This window comes from Microchirus variegatus (genome assembly GCF_963457635.1).
Source record: "Microchirus variegatus genome assembly, chromosome: 1".
In the NCBI taxonomy this organism is placed as follows: domain Eukaryota; kingdom Metazoa; phylum Chordata; class Actinopteri; order Pleuronectiformes; family Soleidae; genus Microchirus; species Microchirus variegatus.
The window spans coordinates 11,240,053-11,253,399 of NC_139802.1; the positions used below are offsets into that span (position 1 = coordinate 11,240,053).

The 13,347-nt window shown below is 40.9% G+C and overlaps 1 protein-coding gene across 1 annotated transcript in view; it reads right to left on the minus strand.

Annotated features, from left to right (window-relative positions):
* Positions 1-13,347, minus strand: part of LOC310929905 (CUB and sushi domain-containing protein 3-like) — a gene marked incomplete at both ends in the record, with an annotated part of 208,391 nt that overhangs the window by 52,610 nt on the left and 142,434 nt on the right. The window contains 6 exons of the mRNA XM_083892768.1: positions 1,337-1,525; positions 2,838-2,996; positions 3,165-3,353; positions 9,166-9,279; positions 9,986-10,066; positions 10,590-10,735. Coding sequence (XP_083748894.1) covers positions 1,337-1,525; positions 2,838-2,996; positions 3,165-3,353; positions 9,166-9,279; positions 9,986-10,066; positions 10,590-10,735 — 878 coding nt within the window. The remainder of the gene's footprint in view (positions 1-1,336; positions 1,526-2,837; positions 2,997-3,164; positions 3,354-9,165; positions 9,280-9,985; positions 10,067-10,589; positions 10,736-13,347) is intronic.

Genomic DNA, 13,347 nt, shown 5'->3' on the forward strand with positions numbered 1-13,347 from the left:
CCCATCATGCTCTGTTTGTTTCAGTTTCCTCAACCTACTCTTCTCTTCACCCCCGACCTCATCCCTCCCCACATCCATGCATACATGTCTGGCTAAACTTTGCTATAATCAGCTCAACCCTGATGGAACCCCACTCTTAGTCTCCCTCAACCTGACCCACAGTCAGTGGCTTAACATCAGTTCTCATAAAATAATTTTACTTCCACTGGTCCAATAGCGAGCAACTTTACAGTGACTCGCACAAGTGATAATGTAACCACTTTGAACAAGAGTGGATCCAAACATGCAGGAAGATGAAGGACTGAAAGGCAGAGCTCTCACTTACTACAGTGCTCTAACCCACATATCACTTTAATATGAGTTAACACAGTCTCAGTGCCTAAACAGAGAGATTGTTACACTTGCAAGGTTTCCATGTGTTTCTTATAAGAAGCCAGAAGGAGTAAATTACCTAGGAAACTAAGAAATTGTGGGACAAAGAAACACTGAAGGTTCATTACAATCTTCTCTGCTGCAGATGGAAAGTTTTAACAAACAAAATGCAAACCCTTAACGGTGTCAATACCCAGAAGGTCAGTGGGTATGATATAGTATTTAAGGTCAGTGCTCTACCTCTAAGAACAACACGAATATATTGCACATTCTCCAAAGTCTCTGTATATGTATTGGAATTTTTTTTTTTAAGATTGAAGGTGCTGCAATGTAATCTCAATCATCTACAGTAGCAGATGGACATCATATGAATATATTAGTTAATTTGCAGCCAAAGCTGGGTTTATGTGCTTTGGAAAAGCTGTATACAATTACCAAACTGATAGAATCAATCTCAGGTGTGAAGTATTTTTAAATCATTTTAAAGTACATGGCATGCATCTTTTGATTTCATAACAGCATGGGAAAATGCAATTGAACACACCATCTGTTGCTGCCTGGTGCTGTGTGTCTGTGGTGGTGCATGCAGTCGCTCGCACCAAAATGCACACATTTCACATGGGCGCATCAAAGAACCCAATTAGTTGAGTGAGACCCAACAGCAGCAGACACTGCATGCTAATGGCAAGTTAGCTAAAGTAATTTGAAGAAGTGGAAATTGACAGAAGTAGCAGGGATTGATTTCTGCTTCCTTTCCACCTGACAGGGTACTAGCTCTCAATCAGGCTGGAATCATTTCAGCTGCTAACTACATGGGAATGTTTGGACTGAGACACATGGATGCCTGAAGCACTCGCCTGTGTGTGCCTGTCGAGCGCAGGGGTGCAGGGGCAGTGACCAGAAGGACGAGGAAAGAGGCGAGGTGAAGTTGAAAATAAAAGCCTGCCAGAGCCGATGAGCTCACCTTGACATGCAGGAACTGGTGCATCCCAGGCGAAGTAGCCATACACAGCTTTCTTGCACACAGCCGTGCCCTTTCCGATCAGCTTGTACCCCCTGTCGCAGGCCCAGCGCACCATGCTGTTAATATGACCCCCGGTCTGGCTCACTACAAAGCCGTGTTGGGGAGAGTCCGGTGTACTGCAGTACATGGCTACAATAGATGGAGTGATTAAGGAACAGGGGAGATGATGGGAGGATGGCAAAGACGAGGAGATAAACATGAGACAAGGTGTGAATGAAGTCAGGGGAAGACGAAAGAGAGTAGATCAGCAGACATTAATAGAAAAAAGAGTGGCATTAGACAAGTCCCTCTCATTAACAACTCAGGTAAACATTTTTATTTATAATAAGCCTCCAATTTTAAGGCTTAATGTGAACATACTTGTGCAGTGTCACATTCATTTTGTATGTAGTATTATAGGTATCACATCCCAGGCAATTATTCCCTTAAAACCCCATCTTTGAGAAATAGTGAAAGCAGTGCTAAATACTAAATGAGAAGTTGTGGTTTAACATTTTTAATGTCTAGTGATTTTCATCATTGATTACAGCCTGACCTTCATGAACCTGTTAATTTAAATCCTCCTTCAATTCAGCGTGACTGAGAGGCAGCAGGGGTAGAACCCACTGCTCAACTCGAGTGCTGCTCAACTCAATCGCGTCAAGGAAGAATCTTCTTTACAAAATTCATCATGTGGACACACTTTCATACTAACACTTGTGTATTAAATATGACGGAGAGACATCGTGAAATATAAATGTCTTTTGTGCTTTTTTTCATTATTATTGATGTATTGCAAAATGGAAGACGACTCCCCATGCTACTCTTGCTTAGCACCGCTTGCTTTATTAAAAAGCAAATTAAATATTTAAAACCCTTTGAACTTAAGAAGCATAAAATAATAAGCATGCTTTCCAGTGACCTTATTCCTGCCTCGTGGTTTTGGCATGTGTGCAATTATTATTTTTCTTGTAATTCAAACTTGTTGTCTCTAGGCTGCTCTCGTAGGGCACTGCCACAGTGAATCACCATCTGCCTACTTGATTTTGCTGAGGTCTTTTGGGGCCAAAATTCCCTTTAGTGACACAACCTGGTATTGAGGTATCTGGGAAAAAAATTGCTGGGAAACCTGAGCATCACTGCACAATGTGAAAATAAAGTATCTCTGCCTATTCACTCGATAAATCTCAATAAATAACATCAGGATTTAATGTCACGCTGTGGTAAAAATCATGGGAGCGTGCGGTATGCACAAAAATATGAGTTACAACAGCAGAGAAGGTTTTGCAAATATTTGCACTGAAGAATTTGTATACAATTCAAGTGTCTTTATGCTGTATATTGCATGTAATACATGCTCAAACTGTAAACCCATGACTTTTATCACATTTCTGATGTTTGAAGACAAAAATATATTCAAGGACCATGAATAAAAAAGTATGATTATAAGCTGGATACATACTTTGATACTCACCCACGTATCTGATGTGGAAGCCACGTCTATTGGTGCCGTGATCAGAGGACCAACGCAACAGGAGCTGGTGGCCCGTGGTGGTCAGGCTAAAGGGCGTTTCAATGTCACCGCTGAGTGACGCGAGGTTCTGGCTGTAGATGTTGGGACCTGAACACAGGTGTACACACACACAAACACACATAATGAATCTTGAATATTTTGGAGTAATAAAAAGCATGACATTAACCATAGAGTACAATTACTTTAACTGAAGACCTCACTCTAACCCAAAATGCAACTTTCATGTTAGAATAGGACAACTTAGCCGAAACCCACCATCAAATATTTCCAAGATGTCAAACTCCTTCTCTGTCTGGAAGAGTTCAAAGTGCAGCGTGATGTTGTAACCCTTCTCCACGTTAATTAGCCAGGAACACATCTGGAGATTGGGGTAATTGTCGGGGAAGCCTGGACTCAAGATCACGCCCGTGGAGTCAAAACGTACCTCATGGGCTGGACATTGCACTGGTAGGAGAGAAAGAAGAACAAGAGCAATGTCCGGTTAGAAGGAAAACAAAGTGAGTTAGGAGAAACATCGGGGAGAGAAGAGAGAGAAGAGGAAGAGTCAGAGGGTGAGAGAGGAATGCCCAGTAGAGGCACAAGAGGAGGCATGATGAGGTGAGGGACGGGGAGACAGGACTGTTCTGCTGTGACAGTAAAAATTACGATGAAAAAATAACTAGTCCTGAAACAATTACATTTCAGCTAGACTGATATTGCACCTGAGGGCTGAGCTGGTGAATCTGCTGTTGTCACCAGGCTCCCCTGAAACCAATCTATCAAATGATAATACTCAGTAGGTGAGACAGCTAACTATATATGGGAAAACTGTGTGTGCGTGCGTGCGAGTGCATGTGTATCAGCTCTGAGCACTCCCTTCATTTCCTGTAGAGTGGTATGTCTGAAATAATGACAGCCCTGTTCCCTTCCTTTTCTTCTCTGCTGGTAACTGAAGTTTCTCTTCTGGGCCACTGGTGAAGAAACATGACGCATATAAAAGGTTAACGCGAACAACTGTTCCAGATAAAAAGGTCAGTGAAAACAATTGGGCATATATCAAGGAAAAAAAGCAAGGAGGAAAGAAATATAACACCAAACATCACAAATATTTCCGCTGGCAAGTCATAGCAAAAGTTTCAAATGGCTGAACTAGAACAGCCTTTGGCTCCAAGATAACAGACAGATATGACCTCCACAAATTCAAAGTCAGGGATTTTCTAAATAACAATGCATTTCTTAAACCACACACTCCACCTGGAGCTCTCTGTGGGGACAGACGTCAAAAAAATTCATTTTCACTTTACCTCCAAAGCACTGGAATCAGTGTTTTTTAGTAGCACTGGACTGTATAACAATCTCAACCTAAAACAAATTAAAATATATAAATGTATAAAGGAATAGAAATGTCTTCACTAACATTGCTTAATCATTGAGAAACATGATCAACATTTCTGTGTGTAAAACTGTTTTCCTGGTCGACTGCTGTATTATGCACTGTAATGAGCATATTCTGCATTTAAAGACACTGACCTGCTCTGACCTGTACCAAGTAACTGCACGGAATTTAACAACTAATTGCATGATAACGTTCTCCCAGAATCGGAAACTGTAAGCAAACAAAAGTATGAATTTTTAAACCATGCCCCTGAAGGTGAACACAGACGTCACACATGGGCAACGGGTTAGGTCTGCAGTGGTCATTGTTTTTTTTTGTTTCATTTTAAGAAATGTCTCATTTGCAGACTTAATTTTGCATGAAAAACTAAAAGAATATGTGGCAATAGATTTTTACTAGGGCTGAACGATTATGGAAAATAATCTAATTGCGATTTTTCGTTCCAATATTGCGATTGCGATGCGATTATTTTTTAAAGGTCTTAATCTTCTGTATTATTAAACAAAGACAAGCAATACATCATAAGTATGGCAATACTATATTACATTAAAAATAAACAGTTCTTTCCTGGAAGACAGACCTCTGTTATGATGACATGAGGTGATGCATGAATAGATGAACATCTGAACATAAAGTGCTGAGAAGGAACCCTGGTGTTAAAATGAAAGTCAGTCACAAGTCACACAAAGTGCAGATTGCAGATATATTTACACACAAATTTATAAAAATATGTGGCTTTACCACACTCAGTTTTTTGACATCTGTGAACTGCTAGACAGTCATTAAATATAATAATAATATTAATAATAAATAAATAAAATATACACACAACCCGTTTTGAAGTGCGATCATATGGCGTAACTAGGGATGGGAATTTCAGACATTTTTTTTTTTTTTTTTTTTAACAGCAGCAGCAACAGCAGCAATGCGGGGGTGGAAACTAACTATTCTACAGTGTACTACGTCGTTTTAGGCTCAAAAACGGTCCATTATTGAACATCAAAACAGCGATAATAAAAATGAGGGTAAAAAAAAAAAGCGGAGCAGAGAGTTTTCTCTCCGCTGGCACAGGTGTGTCTCCAGACGACTCAGGTTTTTGAACCTGCGCTTGTTGTGCCCACCAGAGAGCAGGATCTTGACTGGGTGAGATGCCGTCTTCAATCGTGTAGACGGCTTATTGTTGTGTCCACCCCCGTTCTTAACATTAGCGCAAGCTCGTTCGCAACACACGCGCGGACACGCACAGTCACTGAACAGCTGTTCGGACAGCGGCCGAAGCTCCATTGTCACCTTACAGACCCGCCCTCACCTATTCCATTCACAAAAACGGGCCGTGACTCGTCCTCCGCAACGCGCGCATGTGAGCGCGCAGGGAGCCTGCATGTGACCAGAGTGCAGCGTCTGTGGTTAGACGATCTCGTTCGATTATATCACATGTTTTACACACGCATGTCACGTGAACAGCGTATAATCGCAGCCTTTGCGGTTAGAAAATTGCACTTGATCATATCGCGATATTATCGCAAATGCGATATATCGTTCAGCCCTAATTTTTACCAGTAAATATTATTACTCACTTTGACGCAGTGCGTCAAATTCAGGATAGGGTCTTTGATTGTTAAAACTGAAAAACCTTCTGAGCTCTGTCGTCAACCAGAGCATTAACTGATGCCTGTGGAAATATTTGTCATCTTAAGTAGAGTTGAAGAACATGTGTCAAATACTTGATTGAATTATTTTATTTTATTTTAAATTCACAATCAAGTACTCATCAGTCGTGTCATGATAAGGAACGTAAAGGCTAACGTAATACAAACACTGTGCAACCTCATTAGGCACAACGCAAATCAAATACGCCTTGTAAAGAGATTCCAACGTGGCTGACCGCCACAAAACAGCTAGCTACGCTAATGCTAATCGTAGCCTAGCTAGATCGTGGAAACAGGTTCGCCAAGTTAGCTGCCAAATAGTAGCATGCTTATACTAAATAAATATGCGCTCGCATATTGGTGAATACCCACCTGTGAGGACAGGACACCTCCCTGCCCCAGACAGCACAGCTGCTGCTGATGAGCCGGTGCCTACCCGTTGACTCCGACAATCACATTAACTGGTTATGGTTAGTGTTAATGCTTTGTTTAGGACAAATCAATGGAAGTTATTGCAGTGTCCAGAGAAGAATAGCTGAGCAAAACTGTGTGTTTTTGAACGAGAGAAAGCCTACACAAATGTACAGTTAGTAGTAATCAAATGTTCTGTACACTGAGCCGTTTGAGGCATTTATTTGGTGAATTTTCTATCTAAATAAATAAGCCTACAGCACTTGCTCAATAAGCTAATGTTGCCAGGCAACAAACAAGTCTAATAAGAACTGCTTTGCCTCAAACTTTGCAGTATTGAAAAAACCCAAACCAAAACAATAAAAACACATTATGAAAGACATACTGTTTCAGATGAGACACAAAACTGGACATTAATTCAAACATTCAAACATGTTAAAAAAAATAACGGCATTAGCAATCAGCTCATGTCCTTTATCCCTTTTGCAAACCATACATTTACACTGTTGACAGAAAAACCATGGTGAAGAGAAAGATATATATATTTTTCTATTCTTGAGCACAGCTTGTGTGTAACCTCCTGTGTAGACACATCCTTAAAGACAAAGCCTGGGGGAAATCTCTTAAAAACCAGGGGTATTTAGGGGTGAGATTGCAAAGCCATGCAAGAACATTTCAGTGTTATCTATAACAAGCTCAAAATGACAATTAACAGAGGGGTTGACGGCAAACAAAAGCTAAAACACAAGGGAATTCTTTTCCCTGCCCTATTGGCAAGCTGCCATCAGAAAATGGCCCTGTTACAAACTCATTGTAGCCATCTCTTGTACGTGGACCGGTCAACTCAAATTAAGTTCAACTCTACATGTCCCAAGGAGAGCAATTAGTTTCTTGCTACAGGTGGCACAAGGACATAACGTGTCAACCATGAGGAGATGCAGCGGGTTCCTCACTACAATAATGAGGTGATCTGTGAAAATGTCAGACGGCGTATTTTGAATTCACTCGTCTGAAAACAGTCCCAACTATTTTGGCGAATTTAACTCTCAAAGCAGGTTTTTCAGAAGCACTCGAATAAAGACGCTGCATGAATGACAACTCGGAAATTATCAAGTCGCACCATTTACAACGCGAGAGCATTTGATATTTGCAGTATGAAATACAAACACACCTCTTCACAGGTGTGAACAATCATATTAATGATGGTGCCTTTGCATTTAGCTTCCTCACTTTGTCAAACTGTCCCGACCACGTGAACCGAACAGAGCCATCTTTACCGTTATCAGTGACACCAGTGCTTTCCCTGCCACATGTCAAAATGCCCTGCTGTGAAAAAAAAGGCCTATTACCTTGCAAAATGAAATCAAGTGAAAAACAATGTGTTCTGCCAGAATAGTCCCACCACGCTCTGCCCATCTGGAGTTGGCAGGTTATTACGTTCACTCATATTAAAGCCTATGAAACCATTTCAGGTACAGTATGTAGGTTTTATCTCATAGGGGCTAGTTGGTCTTGGCAGAGCTTTGTGCAGTCGTTAACACATAAGCAGGTGACTTGGCAAGACGTACATTACTGCGGAGCTTGAAATGTCTTCCATGACTCTAATGTGACCGACTGCCCTCGCTTGGCACAAAAGAAACATAGCAAATTATTCCAAACTACTTATATGAGAAGCACTTTTACTGCAATTCCATTCATGCCGGAATAACATTACTCTATATATTTTTTTATTTTTTTTTTATTTATGATACAAAGAAGCTTCCCTCTTCATTGTTTACGCTATATCTCAACTCTATAATATCAAGCACAAGCGTCAAAAACAGTACTGCCTGCAGAAAATGTTAAATAGGACTGATTGACCTTTGTGCATACACTATTAAGGCCATTGACTGGTAATGCTGCATGTAGCCTTTATGAATAAAGTATGAGAATATAAGTAGCTTCCAGATCATGTGTTACTGATGCGGTCACTTTTTTCAACATTACTAAGTGTCGCTTCACTTTCCATAAACTAAAATGAAATACGCCAATGTAAAAGCAACATAATCTAAGCGACAAACCACTCGAGGGGAGAACCAAGATATCAAGACATACATCAATCTTGTCAGCTACAGAGATGCGTTGGCACTACAGCCTGGTGGATGGCATTTCTGTTTTTGGTCTAAACAAAATCTCTGAAGCAGACAATACAGACATTTCTTGTCCTTTTTATTGTTTGAAAATTAATCTTCTGAAAAAAAAAAAAATGTGACTGTAGACTTATTTTTATCAATCAAAGTCATGGAGCCATTTGGGCAGGATTATAAAAACAACAGCAAATAAGATTTTGGGATGATGAAACAGCTATGCTTACTCACCCTTGACACACAACAAATAAAATCCAGTTGTCTATGAAACCTGCTGATCTGTAATTTGTTTCACACTGATCCATCACAGTCGAGTGCTGGTTCTAAGGGAACACAGGTCTGTAATCTTGGGTCAGTGGTATTCTGACTGTGAGTCTTGATAAATTAGAATGGAGATAGTGTTTGCCGCCGGGAGCTTGCTGGAAGGGACCCTGCTGGCAGTCTGTTAAGTGATGCATCAACAGTAGGTGCTGCTGAGTGCAAGCAACCTTGGAAAAGCAGAATTAAATACACACACACACACACACACACACACACACACACACACACACACACACAGGCACATGCATTTAATATACACAAAAATATTTATCTTTTTAGGTGCATGAACAAAAATCAACATTTACACCCACTCAGAACATTTATGAAGCCTCACAAAAACATGAAAACACATACAAACACTGAATACAACCAACCTTGACAGACTGGTGGGGGTCCATCCATCTGTAGACGTTCTCCAAGCCGACAGGTCAGAATTTCACTGCCTACCAAGGTGAAGCCTGGCAGGCACGAGTACCGAATAATGTCCCCTGTGAGGTCATTTTCACACACACACACACACACACATTTCCACAGAGCTATGTTAGTGCAAGCTTCCCCAGCACAAGCACTTAAAACAGCAACCGACAACACATTTTCTAACAAAGACCGACACACCTTAGACGGAGAACCGAACGCACTTCATAACATTACAGAATTGAGCGAGCATGCACACACAAATTCTGCAAAAATAATGCAAAATAATAGAATAACAGAAAAAGACAGCCACTAGCCACACAGGTTCTACTCGACTATACACCTCTGATCACGGAAAATAAAAACAGCTTAAATGGAGAGTTAATTAGCACTACCCTAAAACTAATAAAACTAAGTGCACAACAAGAGAAAGACAGAGAGCACAGGGGCCGGTGAATTAGAACGAAAAACTCAAAAAAAACATGTCGAGCATCAGCATTATAAAACATTGTACGTTCAAATTAAACTGTTTTAGAGACAAAGCCGTTTCAAACTGTGAAATTAGAAGATGGATTACTATACTCGCAGACTAAAAACAGTTTCAACAAGCCAATGATGAACTCAATTAATTAATGGGGAAAAAAGAAGGGAACACGCCTCGTCCTATTTTCTCACTCTGTTTAGGGCTATCCAAGCAAATTAGCTCACGTCTGCTGCAAATGTATTTTATTAGGTTTTGTTCCCGGCCAGTGAACAAGAGGAAAAAAAAACAAGACAAACCTATTTCAAACTCGTCATCATCGCTTAGGATAGTGGCGTTGGCAACAGGTGGGGGTGGCTGACATGTCCTCAGCTGGTACGCTGTTGGTGAGAGGACAAATTCTAAAATCCATTCCTTAAAGTATACATGCCTTATGTAAAAAAAAAAGAAAAAAGGAAAGAAAAAACACTGTAATGTTCTCTAACTGCAGCACATTCACTTCTCTCCCATCTTACTGTAACCTGATTAGATCATAAACAGTTACCTATTGCTGTTCACGATCATCACTAATTTACCCGAGAGGGATATTTTACAAGTAATCAACCTCTTTCAAATGGGCGTTTTAATAGTGCAGTTGAAAAATAGGCACAGCAAGGCGTTCATCATTTATAATTATTCCAGCCTGGAGGCAGGGCCATATTGTAAAATGAGACTAAGCCAAAAAAAAAAAAAGACATTTTCACTCTGGGAAAATTAAGGGTGTTCCAAACGTGGGGACAATCTCTACTTGCTCATATGTGATCTTCATTACTACGGTCGACTCCGTGCCGTGCGATGAACCGACGATCAGATGAATAAGGGTCTATAAGGTCTTTACTTTGCTGGAATAAAAGAGGAGGTTACCGTAATAAAGGAGCACAAAGAAGCCGCTCGTGCTGAAGTCGCTGTGGAACTTGATGAGGATTTGATTGGCAGTGGTGGACACGCCCTCCTGGACCGAAATGCCGCTGAACTGACCAATTTGAGGGGAGGCCTGGTCAGGTCCGTCCCTGATACAGAGAAGCAGAGAAAGGGCGGATGGGGAGGAGGTCGGGAGGGATGGAGGCAGAAAGATTGAAAGCATAAAGGATGGAGGAGGACGCAGAGCGGAAGAGAGAGAGTGTAAGTGAGGAAAGAGCAAAAATGATTTATGAATAAATACCAGTAATAACTTGCTGGGATCAAAGAGCAGGTCTAGTTATACTTTCTGAACCCAACAGTCATTCTGATGAGTTGAGAAAAAGTTTTACATTAATCATCAGTGTCAAAGTAAAAGTTCGGTATATTTTAAATAGGGAGGCAGTGTAGTGCAGAAGCTTGTGACCCCACATTACATATTGATGAGTACAATTTTGCCTTTGTGATATCTTTGTGACATCGTTTTATTCATGCAAAACAGAATTTACTTGACTGTTCTGTACATGAAGATTATCACAAGGTTTTAGACCCCAAGGAAAAAAACATTTGATGTAGAAAATGTATGGATGGTTATCACAAAACCTCTGACACTTAACTGAATACCATGAAGCATAAGTAACTGTAGCCATGGGATGGAAAATGCAATTGAATCATAAAGACCTTTTATGATTTTCACCCTCAATGAGGGATGGGGGTGATGTGGGTGTTATCTGTGGCAGGTCTGTCTACATTAAAAAAACAACATGATTTACACAAAATGGCAGGGGCACAAGCAAAACATCTCCAAGATGTGACAATGTTGATACATTTCAAGTGAGGAAAACAAGTCTAGCAACCCCTTCTGGCACCTTTAAATTACAAAGCAGATACAAAGTAATTGGTGGGGGTAGTAAGAGTCACTGAAATGGTGATGGCCTGATGCCAGCGGTGAATGAGATTCACCCTGAGATGCTGAAGGCCTTGGACATTGTCAGCCTGTCATGTTTGACACGTCACTTGGAAAGCATCTATCTTTGGCAGTTGGAGTTGTGGCCCCAAGTGAAAGACTAAGTATCCACGGGCCTTGTTCCTGAATGAGGTTACAATGAAGTGTGAAATTGACAAGTGGCATACGACTAAAATGTCATGTTTAAAGCTGAGCTAAGCCTGAGGTGAAGTTCTCAATTTATGGACACAAAGAGCTGAAATGAGCTTGCTGTGCAGGAGTCGGAGTGAAAAGCCAGATATTTGGTAAAAACCCCAGCTAGACCTGCTGCGCCACAGCTCCTCCTGAAGAGAGATAGTTGACGCAGTACAGACATGTAATGAGGAGGACTGGCAACGCTTTTCAGTCGAGCACAAGTGACTGGGAGGAGACCCCAGGAGCAGACCCAGAACATGCTTATATTATATATTTCAGGTGGTGTGAGTGGAACTTCGAATCCCAGATGTGGAGCTGAAAGGAAGTGTCTACAATGAATGGAGTGATAAATTCAAGGACAGACACACAAGAGGAAAATATTTTCTATAAGACGACAGAAAATGTCGCAGCCTTTAGAGATTTTGTTTAATATTACGAGTGAGCAATCAAACCCAGTCATCGTTTTTAGCTCCATTGGGTGATTGAGGCCAGTACTGAAATTCAGTGAGCGGTAACTAATCACTAATTAATGGTAATATTGGAATCATAATTTAAATCTATATGAAGATGTAGCCTGATTTGTCACATGGATTAGACAAAACACAGGCTTTACTACCAGGATATTTTCAGGAAATTTGCATCACATTTGAAACATAAAACCGTGACCATTGAATCCATATCCCTTTCCCTAAGATGAATGAATGGCTCAGGGGTGATAATAGAATGTGTCATTAGCAGCGAAAGTCATTTATGAGGCATGCTTTAGCTGCCAAGTGCAAAACACCTCAGCTAATGAGAGCAGGAGAAAACCCTTGTGAAAACACTGCCATGGTCTGTATTCAAAATAAGACAGATAGCAATCTTTGTGCGTAGTGTGGATGTGAAAATATAAAAAGACAGATTCATGCGAGACAAAAGCCTTTTCATATTTTGTAGAACGAATGAAGGGCACTTTTCAGGTAGCGTTCACCTGAACGATCCTCACAAAAATGCTGTTTTGTGTATGTGCTCCTATTGCACATATTGACAAAAAGTGTCATGTCAGAGTGATCAGCAAAATGGGGGATGGCAGTGAGGCAGGAAAATGAATTGTTGCCATCAGGGGACAGATTGTTTATGCGCCATTTCATTTGAAAACAGTGGTGCCAGTGGCTGCCTCGTCCTATGCTTGGATTTGTAGCCCCAGATGCTCGGAGGCATTTCCCCCCTGCATCACCCATGAGGGCAGCTCCATGAGTGCCAGAGGCATACTATGGTATAAAGAGGCGACACAGAAGTAGAGGGAGGGGACAGACAGACAGGGTGAGAGTGTATTGTATTGGGAGCCTGGTAATATAGTTTACTGCAGTATTTTTATTGTACAGAGATAAAGTTTCTATTCTTTCTATATATCTAACAAACATGTTTCCATTCTGAGACACGTTTCTATCTTTTCCATGTAGTACTTACTGGGGAACTGGAGCTAAACAGCAGGACACACTGACTCAGTCTCCATTTCGGTTACTTTTATTTCATCACGCACCACAACCTATTTTGTTTTCAGAAAGCTGCCATGAGGAAATAAGTTGTTGGAGAGAAAGGAAA